At 40.7% G+C, this 16,495-nt stretch overlaps 1 protein-coding gene and 1 pseudogene across 1 annotated transcript; one reads left to right on the top strand and one right to left on the bottom strand.

Moving 5' to 3' along the window:
• Positions 1–1,301: 1,301 nt before the first annotated feature.
• On the bottom strand, positions 1,302–4,673 carry LOC149847170 (actin-7-like). Its single transcript, XM_089996859.1, has 5 exons — positions 4,552–4,673; positions 3,274–3,344; positions 2,776–3,169; positions 2,045–2,658; positions 1,302–1,617 (listed from the first exon to the last, which is right to left on the bottom strand). Exons 2-5 carry the CDS (start codon positions 3,331–3,333, stop codon positions 1,552–1,554), a joined length of 1,134 nt encoding a protein of 377 aa, XP_089852985.1. The 5' UTR covers positions 3,334–3,344; positions 4,552–4,673; the 3' UTR covers positions 1,302–1,551.
• A 129-nt stretch (positions 4,674–4,802) lies between these two features.
• On the top strand, positions 4,803–15,746 carry LOC149847169 (cell division cycle protein 48 homolog; annotated as a pseudogene).
• Positions 15,747–16,495: the final 749 nt, after the last annotated feature.

The following is a 16,495-nucleotide window of genomic DNA, read 5'->3' as shown; positions in this document are numbered from 1 at the left end:
CAAACAGTAACAAAGGCAGCGAAGAGAAAAAGGGGGTTCAGGAGACAAAGGCAGGATTTGGAGAGCAGATCCTGTAAAACGCTGGGTGAGATTCAAAACCCACCCCTCGGTGGATCCTACTTGTACTGAGCTACAGTACAGTGGGGTGGGTTTTGTGGTTGTAAACGCTGGGTGAGTTTTACAGGATCCACTCTCGTGGGTTTGAATGATGAGAGTAGGTTCCGGGAACAATTGGCTCATTCACCTTTTTTTTTATGGATATGCCAATGAACGGTCAGGATTGACACACTATGGGATCCGATTTCAATATCAACTTAAAAGTACTTCCACAACTCAAAATAATCATCCCAAAATCACGCAAATTTCTGTGGGTCGTTAGTCAATATTTCAAACGTTCAGCAAACAAAAAACTAGGCAGCCACCATTCTGCAAAACAACCCCGCTCTCCGTGTCATCCGAAGCAATTCGAAACTCCTTTTCCATGACAGTCTCGGAGCAAGCAAGCCATGGACGGTGGATCTCTGAGCAAATTTGAAGAAAAACTACAGAAACAAGATTCCAACGGGCCTGCAGCGTCCATAGGGTCTCCCTAGGTTCTTCAGGACCGCCCCCCGGGGAAGCTACCAGTTTATAAATAAACTAACCCCAGCAACAGCCAGGTGACCAAACGGCAGCTTTATATCTATAAACCACCCAAGCTACCTGCGCTCTTCTCCTTTGACTTAAATTGATTGACCAACCAACGACCAGCTGATTGCAACAGCAGGGCTAGGGCCATCTCAAGTTAAAATTTTGGACCCCAAATTTCCGAGACACGAGGCAGCCCAGATCGGCCAACCTGTGAAATTAGCCTGTAAGGCACCCTAACCCAGTTCACGAACAAGGCACATGACACGACCCACTTTCGTCTGTCAATGCCTTTACTTGTTTGGCTATGTAGAAAAATAACAAAAAAATCAAGAAGGCATTTTCTATGATTGGGAAAGTCAAGCTGAAGAGAACCACGATTACAGGGCCACCATCCTGCAGTAGAAATCGGCCACAGAAAATAGCAAACAGGGCACGTCAAAATGTGCTTATTCAGAAAAACACCTTCCGCCGACTGTTGCATTACACAAGGCCATGGGTCCGACTCAAAAAGATGCACAAGCTTAGCTAGGGAATTCAAACATATTATGAGGTGAATTCTAACACACCGAACCACCAAAACGTGCGTATTATGTAAATAGAATTTAAGCATGGAAAAAAGGAGACCACATTCATGCCAAACAAGTAGAGATGGATAAGTTGAACAAAGAGAATGACAAACAGAAAAACTAATTCTTCAGCCACTGTAATACTATAAAATCAAATGCTACTACACAATACCATCATGCTATATTATGAGGCTGGAAAAATATCTGAAAGAGAAAATTAAAAATTACTCTCATACCTAAAAAGAACCCAGTTTTTCTCAACCAAACTGACCTCACATGGACAACAACCTCAAAAAAAAAAAAAACAGAAAATAAAAAAAGAAAACAACAGGGACAATGACCACGAACTATGAACTTAGAAGCATTTCCTGTGAACAATGGATGGGCCAGACTCGTCGTATTCTGCCTTCGCGATCCACATCTGCATGTTCAAAAAAGATACAATCATGCAACACAAATAATCAAATTGTTGGACCATGATAGATGGAAACTGTAACACACCCACTGGTCCGTCAATGTTTTAACTACCAACATCCAATCTAGAAGGCCTTAAACACCCAAGGTTCAGAGTCTTCAAAAGTTGGTAGATTAGTTTACATTTTTTCCCTGTTAGGCCAAACCCTCATTGGAAAGGTAACAAAATACCAAATAAAGACTGAGAAGAAAAAGAAAAGATTATGACAAACTCTCGTTGGAAAAGTAACAAAATACCAGAAACAGAAAAAAGAAAAAAAATAAACATCATTAGAATAGCAGCAGACACAGAATGCTTCCATACTGTTAAAAACTGGCATTGTAATTTAAATTTAATGAGCCACCCAAAGCAATACCATTTAAAATTTATTTACCTGTTGGAAGGTGCTTAGGGATGCAAGGATGGACCCACCAATCCAGACACTGTACTTTCTCTCTGGTGGAGCAACAACTTTTATCTTCATGCTGCTAGGAGCAAGAGCTGTGATCTCCTTGCTCATGCGGTCTGCGATACCAGGGAACATAGTAGATCCACCACTGAGAACAATGTTACCGTACAGGTCCTTCCTGATATCCACATCACACTTCATGATCGAGTTGTAAGTGGTTTCATGGATACCAGCAGCTTCCATCCCTATGAGGGAAGGCTGGAACATGACCTCTGGGCAACGGAACCGCTCAGCACCAATTGTGATCACCTGCCCATCGGGCAGCTCGTAGCTCTTCTCAATAGAGGAGCTGCTCTTTGCAGTCTCAAGCTCTTGCTCGTAGTCCAGTGCAACATATGCAAGTTTCTCCTTCATATCACGAACAATTTCACGCTCAGCGGTAGTGGTGAAGGAGTAACCTCGCTCAGTCAGGATCTTCATCAGGGAATCTGTAAGATCACGGCCTGCAAGATCAAGACGAAGGATAGCATGTGGCAGAGCATAGCCTTCATAGATTGGGACAGTATGGGTCACACCATCACCAGAGTCCATCACAATACCTGAAGAATAATCATCAAAAAAGTGATGTCAATGACTCAAGCGACGCATCAAGAATAGCACGAAAAACAAAATGATCCCAACATTTGATGTATCATCTTGAGATAATTTATACTAACCCGTGGTACGTCCACTAGCATACAGAGAAAGAACGGCCTGAATCGCCACATACATGGCAGGCACATTGAATGTCTCGAACATAATCTGTGTCATTTTCTCCCTGTTAGCTTTGGGATTCAAAGGTGCTTCAGTGAGAAGCACTGGGTGCTCCTCAGGAGCAACTCGGAGTTCATTGTAGAAGGTGTGATGCCAAATCTTCTCCATGTCATCCCAGTTGCTAACAATACCATGCTCAATTGGGTATTTCAGAGTTAGGATACCCCTCTTAGACTGAGCTTCATCACCAACATATGCATCCTTTTGGCCCATTCCTACCATCACACCAGTGTGACGTGGGCGGCCAACAATGCTAGGAAACACTGCCCTTGGAGCATCATCACCAGCAAATCCTGCCTGAAGGTATTAAAATAAACGAATCAGAAAATATCAAGAAAAATGCATTGTGGAACAAAAAAAGACAAAATAGGATGGCCACACCAAAGGGACAGATAGGCTACCTTAACCATTCCAGTTCCATTGTCGCAAACGAGGGGCTGGATATCCTCACCATCCGCCATTTTATATAGGCCTGCAATAAAGAACCGCCTCTATAATAAAATATTTGCAAATGCAACTGGAATTAGAGTAACAGCATCCAATGACAAAGCATGATAAGCCACTTAGCAAGTCAAGATTCACGTATTCTTGTGTGACAAAAGCTACTCTGAACTAAATAGTGTGCGTCAACAATCGATCTTGACACAAATATCAGAATAGTAACAGTGACACTGACATCACGTGGCAATGTCGTAACTCTGAGCCCCTTCAGGGTACTTCTCATCAGCTTAATGGAGATGAATTTACAGTTCTATCACAGGCAAAAAAAATAAATCATTCGGATCATTCGGTTGCCTGCCATCAGGGGAATTCTTCAAACAAATTATAGGAGAATAAAGAAGACAAGTTGCATAAGAAACCAAACAGGAGAGAAAAGAAAGGATGAAGGCGAGATGGTTTCATCTTGTCATACAACCATGACAAACACACGAACCAGAAACTATATATGATGAAACCAAAAAGAAAAGAGATTTATGTATATGCTATGATCGGAAGGCATCCATGATTCACATACAAGAAACAAGAAGAAGAACAAGCGTCTTTCAATAAGACACGCAATAGAAGATGCTTACCGGAAGCATACAACTCACCTCCACTGATCAACACAAAGGAACACAAAAAATCGAGGGCCACAAGGTCAACCCCTAGATAAAACAAACGAAACCCAAGATCCAACCTCAAGAAAACTAACCAGGCCACAAGAAGAACAAAAAGGACGCATCCGACACATCAAATCATAAAGAAATCGAAAGATGCACACGATTCCAGATGCATAAACCCGACCGATCGGATTCACACAACATTTTAAGAAAAAAGTCGTAAAGCACACTAAAAAACCACAAACATCCACGATCTCATTCAGATCTCAACAAAAGCAACAAGATCAAGTAGAAAACACAACGATCTACCCGATCCAAACCCTAATTCCTCATCCTAGGGCCGCTTAATCATCAAACACAGAAACGGTCGCATACTCTCAAATAATCAAGATTTTTTCTATCAAAGATCGAAATTTTACACCGAAAGAAACGATGAAGCAGAAACAATCGCCCGATCCGACGCCTAAAGTCGAAATCGAGTTCAAAAACCGCAGAAAAATAGCGGAGAGAACGAAGATTCTCAAAATACAAGGCAAGAAGAAGCTAGGGCGTTGCAGGAAGAGGCAAAAAATTGCTTACCTTGATCGAACGAGATAGCGAGCAAGGGACAATGGGAATCCCTTGCCCTTCCTTCTTCGGGCGAAAGAAGAAGAAGAAGTGATAGAGGAGGAAGAACGGGGAGAAATGAAAGTGGAGGGGCAACTGGCGAGAGAGAAAGAGGAGCGAGCTTTTATATTCGCACGCTCTTCTGGAATGGCCAAGGGCTTGGTGGGGTGGCCAAATTTCGAACGGAATGAAATGCGAGTGAAATTCCGGCCAAATGAGGCGAAATGAGGTTTTCACAGGCCTCGGGGAATCGTTTCTCACCACCAGAAAAGATGAGTAGGCCCCGGTTGACAGCCTTTCACCGGCCTCACCGTCCGATCTGGGGCCCGCTTGACGCCCCCTCCACGTTAGATGGGCGGCTTGGACGTGGACGTGAGTTTGGCATCGGGCTGCGGCTAGCGACTCATCTCGGCTCGGCTAAACCGAATCGTAGCCGGCTCGATTTTCTCTTTCCCTCTTCTTCTCTTTTTACTTGGCCATTGACGATAGGGGTGTCAACGGGTCGGGTTTACCCGGACCCGACTCGAACCAAACCCTATAGGATCCGGTGATAAATAAGAAGATCCGGGTCTGGACTTGAAGGTCCGATTAATACATGGACTCGGGTATATTTTTTGAAATTTTATACCATACCCGGGCCCGACCCAAATTCCGATTAAGATCCACAATTTTTCAATGTAAAAATGTAAAAAATATTGTTTTATCGGGTATGATCTTGGTCTGGTTCAGGTAGTTCTTATAGGGTTCGGATATGGTTTCTATTGTGGTGAGTCCAATTTGACTCGAATCTGGACCTCATACTATACCCAAAAATCAGGGCCAGGACTGGTTTCACCTGGGTCATAACCAAACCCGACCCATTGACGTCCCTAGTTGATGATGGGGTAATCCCAAGTGAAAATCGATCCGGTTTGGACAGACCTCTTATCTGAATTAGACACCTTATTTCTGGACACCAGTTCTTCAAATTTCAAAAGGTTATACCCAGATCCATTTGGATTTAACCATTCAGATTATTTTCGTATTTAGATCGGATTCAGATCAATGTCTTAATTCAGATCTATATTTGGATTAAGATTTGATCCAATTTATTTGCACATTTTACATGTCCAACCCTGGTTTAAATCTTCTTTTACCAGATCCAATCTTACCACCACACATACTTCGGATCCTGTTTCAACTTTACATCATCAAATCTCATCCGGACCCCAACAGTGATTTGGATATGTCGTACAAATTCAGATACAAAATTCAGACTTGGATTTGGATCAGGCAGGACCCAATCTGTTTGCAAGGTAAGTTCCCATAATACAGCATTTCAAGAAATTAGAAACCCAAAACCGACACACATAATTAAAGAATGTTTAACTCAAAAATATATAAATAATATAATACTCGGGTCGGATTAGGAATATAGCTCAAATCCAGCCTGTATATTATCCAGGTGGGTTTTGGGTTTTGGATCGGGTCATGTATTGGGCACAGATTCATTGAACCCAAATGACACGCTTTGAGCTAACAGCAAACGTAGGGGAGGTTTTAGACAGAAGTAGGGGCAGGTAACAGCCTGGCCCCTACCTGTTTTCTCGCTGGTCTGGTCTGTCCAGTGAATATGCTAAATCCCAGTCAAGGCCGCCCTCCAATTTGGACAAGCTCGGCTGTGCTTGGTCCTGACCTGACCAAAGGCTTCATCACCACAGACAGGCTGGGTCAGGGGCTGCCCGTGGCTATGCCGCTGGACCTCGAGGTCTAGGTCCATTTTGAGCCGAGCTGACCACGCCGTTGATGTGTCCAAAAGCACCTAATGTCCAGCCCTAGACAGACAGACGAGATACGGCTTTCCATTCGGCAACGGGGTTTGTGGAGGCACATTGGGGAAAAATTTTCAAAAAATGCACCCAACTATTAGCGACAATAAAATACACACTTAAATTTTAAAAAGTAATAAAATTTCGCATAAGGTTTTTAATGATTAAGTAAACAAAAAAACATAAAGTTTTCTTTTGTTGGAGTCTATATCAGAAGGACATGTGGACACGATGATGCGTGATCTAGGTTCGACTCGCAAGTTTGAAATTATTTTTAAAGAATAGGACGTCAATTTTTTAGTTTTTTTAATCAATGCAAAAACTATCTTTAATGTTAAAATGCACTTTTTTATTCTCAAACGTTAGCTTAGATTTGTGATAACTCGAGTGAACTAAAGCCTACGATTGCAAGGACACGGCAAAAAGGACATGGGACACGACATTTTTGTTTGATTTTTCATTAAAAAAGTTAAGAAAGTCCAAAAGGGGTTCGACGTAGCGGGATGGGACCTAGGCCGCTAGGCAGGTGGTTTTGGTTCAAATCTCATGGGTGCCCAGGCTGAAGCATGACAACTCCCTGAGGGCAAGGGGTGAGTCCATGGAGTTTTATGCTTTCAGCATAGCGACCCTAACTAAATCTGTCAGAGCCAACCTGGCTAGGTCTTTGATCCTGAAGTGGTTTCTTCATGTAAATATAAAAAAAAATATTAAAAACTATAGACTGAAGCATTTTCTTGTCGCTGAATAGGTTCGGAAATAGGGGTGTCAATGGGTTATGTTTACCCAGACCCGACCCGTACCAAACCCTATAGGGTCTGATAAATAAGAAGACCCGATTAAGAGTTGAGTCTGGACCTGAAGATCCCATTAATACATGGAACTGGGTATAGTTTGTGAAATTTTATACCAGACCCGGGCCTGACCCGAGTTCCAATTAAGACCCACAAATTATTTTACCGGGTATTGACGGGTCCGGTTCATGTAGTTCTTATCGAGTCGGGGTATGGTTTTTCTTTTGGTGGGTCTGATTAGACCCGAGACCAAACCTGATCCTGTATCCGAATCAAACCGGACCCGTTAACACCCTTATTTGGAAGTTAGAGGCCTTAGGGATATCAACGGGTCAGGTAACTAAGGATGGTTTCGGATCCATGGGTCTTGATGGCATATTTGGGTCACCTTAGCTTTCAAATAAGTTTAGTTCAAACTGGATTTTGTTAACAAAACTTGTACACGAAAATGCATTTTGCTTTTTTCTTTTTAGAGAAAAGAAATTAAAACCCTAAGCTTAGCTGGACCTAGGCCATCTCTGACGCGGGTTCATAGGATCCCATCTGATAAAAAGCCTTGCCCAGCGGGGTCCTACATTCTTAGATGCTAGACTAACCTTTACTTTCTGCAAGAAGTCCTTGGGACTCCAACTTAGCGGTGTAAATGGATCAGGTTAAGTTGAACATCCAACCCAAATCTTTCTTTACAGATACAGATAGTTAATGTAAGACCTGGAAGGGTATTTGAACTGGATTTGGAGTTAGACATTCAAATAATTTTCATATTTTGGTCGGTGTTTTGTATCAGATCTATGTTCAAATTTGGATCTAATTTCATTGTTTTGTGATGTAATAGCCTTTTTTTACTTCATCCAATATCACCATATATATGTATATTTCAGATCCAGATTCAATCTTATGTTATCGAATCTTATTGAGATTTGGATCAACTGCACAAAATTTGGATTCAGAATTAGATCAAACAAGGATCCGGCGCACATCCGACCAGTTGTGACCCTTCCCAACCTGCCACTTTGCATGCTTGATAGTCCGAGCACTTTATGGTTGCACCAAGCGTATAAAGTCCTATCACTTCAAGAAAAATGTTATTTAGTGACGAAAATTTGTGATGAAAATAATCTGTTGCAACGTTATGACGAATTAGTGAGAGAAAACTATCTGTTCCTAAATTTGGAATTAGTTACGAAATTTACGACAAAAAATTTATGTCGAAAATGCTATCGCAAATTTGCAACAGATTAGTGACGAACAAATTTCGTCTCACACTTCATCGCAACTTCACGATGGATGAGCGACACCATTTTTTCGTCGCTACACCATCACAAATTTGTGACGGCGTTTACGATGAAAGTTTTTCATCGCTAAATTTCCCGTAAAACCCTAATCTGAGCCCCTTTATTTTCTCTTTCTGTTTCATTCTGTTTCCTGTCGCCCTCTCCTTCACCTCCTCCTTCTTCCCTCACTCCATCTCTCACCACCGCCGACAACCCCCGAGCACCGATGCCGTTGTGTGCCACCGTCGACGACCCCTGAGCACTAACGTTGCTATGTGTCGTGTCCTACCGACGAAGACCCCCGAGCACCGACGTCGTTGTGTGCCATGTGACGACTACTCGACGACCCCCAAACAACCTGACTCATTGACAGCGCCTCGTGGTGCGACAGGGTCCAGACACGACGGGGCTCTCACCCTCTCTGGCGCCCACTTCCAAGGGACTTGGGTCTAGTCCGTCGGTGAAGACGCTTCTACAGACTACAATTTGGTAGGCGAAGCCTACCGATTCTCAAGCTGGACTATTCTCGGTTCGCTCGCCGTTACTAGGGGAATCCTTGTAAGTTTTTTTTCCTCCGCTTATTGATATGCTTAAAGTCAACGGGTGGCCTCACCTGACCTGGGGTCGCTAAGCTGAGATGAGAAATCGCCTTTAGAGTTCCAGCAAACTTTTGACGCTTCATGCGAGCTACGGCAATCCACCGCACACATAGTGCACAGCTACGGTAATCCACTGCTTGCCTCACCGCATCGTGTTGTGAGCCAACATTTCAGTCGACGGTACACTCATAAAAAAGGCACCACAGACCAATCCTCCATTTGTATATTTGTGCTTTGCAGGTACGTAGCTGAGTTAATTGCATGATGCTTAGTGCTAAGCATCGCATGCGGCTAAAAATGTCATGCAAAAAGAAATAAGAAAAATGCAAAGGCAAAAGCATGCAAATCGGGTAAATACCCGTGGTGAGTAAGTGATGCAGGCACATTACAAGTTATTTAATTTCTTTGATGCAATACTTTTTTGTTTACACACTCACTTAGTTATGGATATCTAGGACTACTTTATCATGTTGTTGCTAATAGATACTCTTACATCAAAGGTTCAAGTTCAAGACTTTAGTTCACTTCATTCCTGTGAGGGTAAAGTTAGCCAACTAAGGTAGTGGATCAAACCGGAAGGAACCATTACTTAAAGCATGCCTGCTTCAGATTACTCCATCTTGCATCTTTGTTTCCTCCTGTTTTCATGCTTTGAATTTGTGGGAGAATGTTGGATGTAAGAAGAGATGAGTAAATAATTAAAAAAAGAAAACATTTTGAGGATCACTCTCTTTATGGAGTACTTTTTGGACTTTGATGATGTGGAATAGTCCCATATATTGATGAATCACAAAATGGTGGTGGGGTTTATATCTTACTTGGTGATGCAATCATTTATTCCAAGAACAAGAGGGATGGTATGGTAACCGCCCACCACGCCGTACCGAGCCGGGCCGAGTTTGGGTTCGGATAATTGACCCTTTAGAGCAGTGTTGTGAGAGGCGTACGCCTCAGTACTTGAAGCGTACGCCTCACAGGCGAGGCGCACGCTCAAGGTACTGAGGCGCACCCTCAGTACCTGAAGCGTTCTGGAATTGCTTTGAATACATAATTATCTAAAATAATTTCAAATATAACATTGTTTGGATTGCCCTCTCTATGATTTCAGCTAAATGTTTGATGCAAGTTTCAATAACATTAATAGCTCCCGATTAATTGCGTGGTGGTAAACCACTAAAAATCTTGCATTAGTATAACTAACTTAAATTTACATATACATGTATATAAGTAAGAGATGTGCGCAAAAGTGCATTGCTGAAAAACTATAGTTTCATGATAGTTCTATTGCATGTATGCATTTTATATGTCCAAGAAAAAAATATTTATATGCATCACTAAGATTTTTTTTTTAGGTCGTTTTTGATGGAAACTAATTCAAGGTTCTAATTTAAAAAGATTGGGAGCTATTTATTTTTCAAGTCCTTCAAAAACCTTATATTTACTAAATCAACCATCAAACAAACTCATATATGTATATAACAAACTCATATATGTATATTTATATTAAAAAATCATTTACCAGTGCTATTTTATTAATATTATATATTTTATTATTTTGATCATAAAGCTTACGCTTCAACGCCTCGAGGCTTACGCCTCGCTTCATAACATGCTCAACGCCTCGCTTCGCCTCATCGCATTTAACAACCTTGCTTTAGAGTCACATCCATTAATCTAAGTCCAATGTTCTTTTTGTCCCACATTAATTATTTTATTTGGATTAAATAAAGAGAAAATAAAAAATGGATAACGGATCGTTTCGCTGATGGGTCACGTCACTTCGTACCAGGTAACGAATCTCTTCCACGTTTTTAGTATCCGGTAAGTGTGGCCCAGCCCGGAGATGGCCCAACTGATTTACTATCGGGACCCGGTTTCTCACACTCTCTCCCAAAGTTTTTGTCAGGATTTTCCCTTATTTTTAATTCATAAATGCTTGATTCGAGGACTTTATGAGAGCGATTTTCTATAAAAGGTTTGGAGAATTCTTTCTCTTTCCTTCTTTTCTAATTTTGGAGTTCTTCTTAACGCCTTTAGCGAGTAATATTCATGATTTATATTGCTTTTCCTAACAATTTCTGATTTTTTTTTTAAGTTTTCATTTGGAGAACGGACGGTTCTAAACTAATCTATAGTTGTGTTGCGGAGGAGATTTCGAAATCCTTCTCAACTCATAAATTTCGGATTCTTGAAAACAGAACTAATCAATTTCTCCGTGCATTTCAAGGATTTTCTGTGTACGGATTCAAAAAGGGGTGATCTTAAGGTTCTTTTCAGGGAAAAAGAAATCATGAAGAAGGCAAAAATCCACTCGAGAGTTCGACCCCGTGAATGAAAATGGTGCTAATTTTCCGTCATGCTGAACGGCGAAGAAAACGGAACGGAGGTGAAGTCAGCACTTCGGGAGAAAAATAACATGCTGATTATTGGTTGAGTTAGAAAAATAAGTCCTTGATTTTGCTTTCGACGCGTTTCAAGTTATGACGGATTTCTTCTTAAATGCCAAAATCGTCCCCTTCGTGGGAAACCTGGCACCGGGTTGTGGTGCAAACTTCTTCTTTCCGTTCTTTCCGGTGTCAAGCATCGTATACCTGGATTCTTTTGTCCTCTCTTCTTTCTTTCTCTTCCTTTAAAAAATGCTTCGTTAGTTACGATTTCCGTTTTGATTCCTCACTATCGTTCTCTTTGCTGCAAAGACACCCAAAACCCCTTTGTTATTTTCTTCCCAATGCCATGAACGTACTCGCTCACTCTTTCATCTCTAGTATTAGTAATTAGGGGTGTCAATGGGTCAGGTTTGACCTGGACCCGACCCATGTCAAACCCTATAGGGTTAAGGTTTGGTGATAAATAAGGAGGCCCTATTAGAATTTGGGTCAGACCTGAGGCATCTGATTAATATATGGAGCCGGGTATGGTTGAAATTTCATACCAGACCCAGGCCTGGACGGAGTTTCAATTAAGATCCACAAGTTTTCAATGTAAAAATTATAAAAAAAAAATTATTATTTTACCAGGTATGATTCAAGACTGGTTCATGTAATCATTATAGGATCTGGGTACAATTTTTCTTATGGTGGGTACAATTAGACTCTGATCTGGACTCGATTTTATCATCTTATATCAGGTTTGGGTTTGATTTTACCCATGAGAAGGTTGGGCATTGGATCTGATCCAATCTAAATCGCCAATAACACATTAGCTTTTTTTTTTTGTTTTGAAACTATGCCCAAGTTCCAGCTATTGAGGAAAAATCTGTGTACTCAATAGGGACACAACTAGGGATGACAATGGACTGGAAAAAAATAGAGATTGGGCTGAACCCACCCCCATTTGGACCATAGATGGACATAAAATGGAGAATAGACAGGGGATGAAGGTGAAAACCAAAACCCGTAAGAGGATGAAGGCGGAGATGGATTTACTCTTGCTCCCCCGCCCCACGGATTTACTCTTCCTCCCCCGCCCCACTCAGTCCCCAATCTCCGTTAATGAAATTATTAATATACTCTTATATATATAACTAACTCAAAACCCTTCCTCTTCTTATTTTCTTCTGAATTATCTTAAAATAGGAATAAAGTTAGTTTGAGACGGGGACAAGGATGAGGACAGCTATTTTAAGACGGGGATGGACCGGGGATGAAGGGAAAATTTTGAGACAGGGCAGGGGTGGAGACCTTGTCCCCCGCCCCGGTCCACTGCCATCCCTATACACAACTTAGATATTAGGCCAAAAAACCTACCTCTTTTTGTTTTTTTCATTGGCAATCTAGGAGATAACCCCAAGAGATTTGAACCAGAGACCCCTCAGTTACGATAGCAGGACATAACCAATCGGATCCAAATCACATTGTGGCATTTAAATGCTGGCCCACTTAAAATGTTGTGTGATTGGCTGCACATACATAGGGATCAATGAGTTCCGACCTAACAGTTAGAGATAGGGCTGGCAACGGGCCGGGAGGCCCAATGGGCCAAGCCGACCCAGCCTGCCATGGCTGGGTTTGGGTCAAGTTTATAGGCCCTGACCCATTAGCTATCGGGCCAAAACTAATTAATTTTTTAGTAATATAAAAATTAAAGAAATTAGGTAGTTGCATATTAACTTAGTAACTATTGTTATTGAATTAATTAGTTGTATTAATTTTATGGAAACTAGAAAGATAATTAGTTGGGTACATGAAAAGTTGTTAATTATTAGTATTTACCTAATTAGTTGCACTAATTTTATGAAAAAATAGAAAGATAGTTTTATGGAAATACTGGTTTATTTAAGAATTAGGTTTTCTAGCATTTTTTCTCCATCTCTTTATCACATTCATCGTACAAACTGCAACTCCTTCAACATCAAGTTTGGTTATGGATTCACCAAAAGAGTTGGATGATGATATTAGTGAAAGATAGTCAATTTGTTGTGGTTTGTAATTCTAATTAGAATAAATGCAATCATTTTTAAATATTTTTGCTTTGTTTTATTGTAGGTTATTCTGCTTAATAGGTTAAACCATATTAGTGGAATGAAGAAACTATGTTGTGTTGCATAAGACACTAGAATTCAAGATCATGCTTTATGTTATTTTGAAAAATTAATGTTGATTTATTTGTTTAAATGTTATGCCATGGACGAAATGTTTTGCGATGAACTTTTCATTTGGATACTTTGAAGTTTATTAGCTCACTACAAGAAAAACATTAATTAGCGACAGAAATTTGTGATGAATTTTTTTCGTCGCAAAGTTGCTACAGATTAACTAGAAAAAACAAGTCATTCCTAAAATTGAAATTAGCGACAGAAAAATTTTATCGCAAAATTCATCGCTAATTAGCAACGGCTTAGCGATGAAAACATTATGTTGCAAAATCCATCTCTAATTAGCGATGGCTTAGCGACGGAATGTTTCCGTCTCAAATTTCATCGCAACGTAGCGATGGATTTCTAAGTCGTCGCTACTTTTCGATTTAAACAGCGCAAAATTTTTTTTCACCCCTTCGCACTTTTTCCCCTTTCACTGTGCGCAGCCCCCCCCCCTCCCCCTCTTCTTCTCCTTTCTCTTCCTCGTTCGCAGACCGGTCAGAGCTACGTCGTCACCGACCCCCACCGGCCGACTCTTGTCTCCCCCTCCTTCCTCTCTCCTTTCCTTTCCCTTCCCTTATTCTTTTCCCCCACTTCCTTTCTTTCTCATGTGTTTCCCCTTTCTCTCTCGGTGATGTTGTTTTTGTGCATCAATGTCCTGATGTGCAGTATGGAAAACGTGTTGACATACATACTGCCAATAGATGACACAATTGAGGGTGTTACGGGAAATCTGTTTGATGCTTATCTGAATCGTGAGCATAATCTCCAACCATCTTTTCTTCATATTAGTTTTATACTGTAAGTTGATCCTTTTCCTAATTTTGTTTCTTATTTTTTTTAGCGTACTTCCTGGAATCCTATCAACCAGTGAGAAAGGGTGACCTTTTCCTTGTGAGAGGCGGGATGCGGAGTGTGGAATTTAAAGTCATTGAAACCGACCCTGGTGAATATTGCATTGTTGCTCCAGATATTGAAAAGGGGACCCTGTCAGACGGGAGGATGAAGAGCGATTGAATGAAGTTGGTTATGATGATGTTGGTGATGTTAGGAAGCAGATGGCTCAGACTCGGGAGCTGGTTGAACTTCTACTGAGGCATCCACAAGTATTTAAATCCATCGGTGTGAAGCCTCCAAAGGGTATTTTGCTTTATGGTCCTCCTGGTTCAGGGAAAACCTTGATTGCCAGAGCTGTTGCAAATGAAACTGGTGTGTTTTTCTTCTTAATCAATGGACCTGAGATTATGTCAAAGTTAGCTGGAGAAAGTGAAAGCAACTTGAGAAAAGCATTTGAGGAGGCTGAAAAGAATGCTCCTTCCATCATCTTTATTGATGAGATAGATTCAATAGCCCCCAAAAGAGAGAAAACACATGGTAAGGTGGCGTATCGTTTCCCAACTTTTGACTCTAATGGATGGTCTTAATACTCGAGCCCATGTTATTGTTATTGGTGCTACTAATAGACCAAACAACATTGATCCAGCTCTCAGAAGATTTGGAAGATTTGATAGGAAGATCGACATTGGTGTTTCTGATGAGGTTGGGCGGTTAGAAGTTCTTCGGATACATACAAAGAACATGAAGCTTGCAGATGATGTAAAGACTCCTGTTTTTCTTTCCCCCCTTAATCTTTATGCTCCATTGATTTGCTCTAAAATACTTTGTATTTACTCTCTTGGAATATCACATTAGGTCAACCTGGAAAGAGTGGCAAAAGACACACATGGTTATGTTGGAGCAGACCTTGCTGCTCTTTGCACAGAAGCGACCCTTCAATGCATTAGGGAAAAAATGGATGCCATTGACTTAGATGATGAAACAATTGATGTTGAGGTCCTCAATTCGATGGCTGTCACAAATGAGCACTTTCAAACATCTTTGGGCTCTTCCAACCCCGCAGCTTTACGTGAAACTGTGAGCCTTGTCTTTTCATTTCTTCTTCCTTCATTTTTTGCCATAAAGTTTTTATTAATATTATTTTAACATGATGGTGCATGCTTTATTATGTTTACATTTGTCATTGGTAGGTTGTGGAGGTTCTAAATGTCTCATGGGAGGATATTGGTGGCTTGGACAATGTCAAAAGAGAACTTCAGGAGGTAACTGTCTATTTCCCTTGACATTTTGTTGTTTGTATCCTATTTGCAAAGGACAAGATGAGTGTTGAATGCCCAAATTGTTGTGATGATCTTTTGTTAACACCTTTGTGAAGATTTAGAAATCTCTTGCTTAAATTTTTTTTATTGCAGTTAGCATATCAGTATCAGGAATCTGTTGAATATCCATCAAGTGCTTCAATGCTGATCTGTTGCAACTCAGGTAAACTCTTCTGAGAAATCATATTTTTATTGTTCAATATTCTCTGTTTTACTTTGCATGGTATTTGAGAATGGAGAAGATTATCTCCAAGATGGTCATTGTTTAGTTAGTATTTGGATAAAATTAGCCTCTTCCAGTGGTTTTGAGTCTTTTGACTAACCAAATTGTTTTCACCATTCTTATCATCTTTAATGTGGAAGTTTTGTAAGATTCTCTTGATTTAATATTTAAATAAAATAGGTATTTTCTAGTGTTTGTGATTAACTAATTTTGCTTTCACTATTCTTGTCATCTTACAGTGTGGAAGTTCTGTTGGTGATGCTGACCGTGTTAATATTTCTCGATATTTATATTTCAAATTTTTTTTTTATTTTGTGATGGATTAGCAACAGAATGTAATCTCTCGCTAATCCGTCGCTAAAATAGCGACAGATTAGCGTTGAATATGTATCTGTCGCAAAACCAAATTCATGCTTATTTAGCGATGGATCATGGTCATCGCTAATTTGTCGCTAAATAGCAATGAAAGTAGCGACAAAACTGGTCTGTC

Source organism: Nuphar pumila, chromosome 2, assembly GCF_984573655.1.
Source record: "Nuphar pumila chromosome 2, dmNupPumi1.hap1.1, whole genome shotgun sequence".
Classification (NCBI taxonomy): Eukaryota; Viridiplantae; Streptophyta; class Magnoliopsida; order Nymphaeales; family Nymphaeaceae; genus Nuphar; species Nuphar pumila.
Note: the sequence above shows the minus strand (reverse complement) of the source record. Positions and strands in the feature narration are given on the sequence as shown.

Excerpts from the sequence above, each read along its gene's own strand:
- LOC149847170 (XM_089996859.1), bottom strand. The coding sequence starts at position 3,333 with ATGGCGGATGGTGAGGATATCCAGCCCCTCGTTTGCGACAATGGAACT. Across the intron at positions 3,170-3,273 it reads ATGGAACTGGAATGGTTAAG|GCAGGATTTGCTGGTGATGA; the intron begins GTAGCCTATCTG and ends TAATACCTTCAG. Across the intron at positions 2,659-2,775 it reads TGCTAGTGGACGTACCACGG|GTATTGTGATGGACTCTGGT; the intron begins GTTAGTATAAAT and ends ATTATTCTTCAG.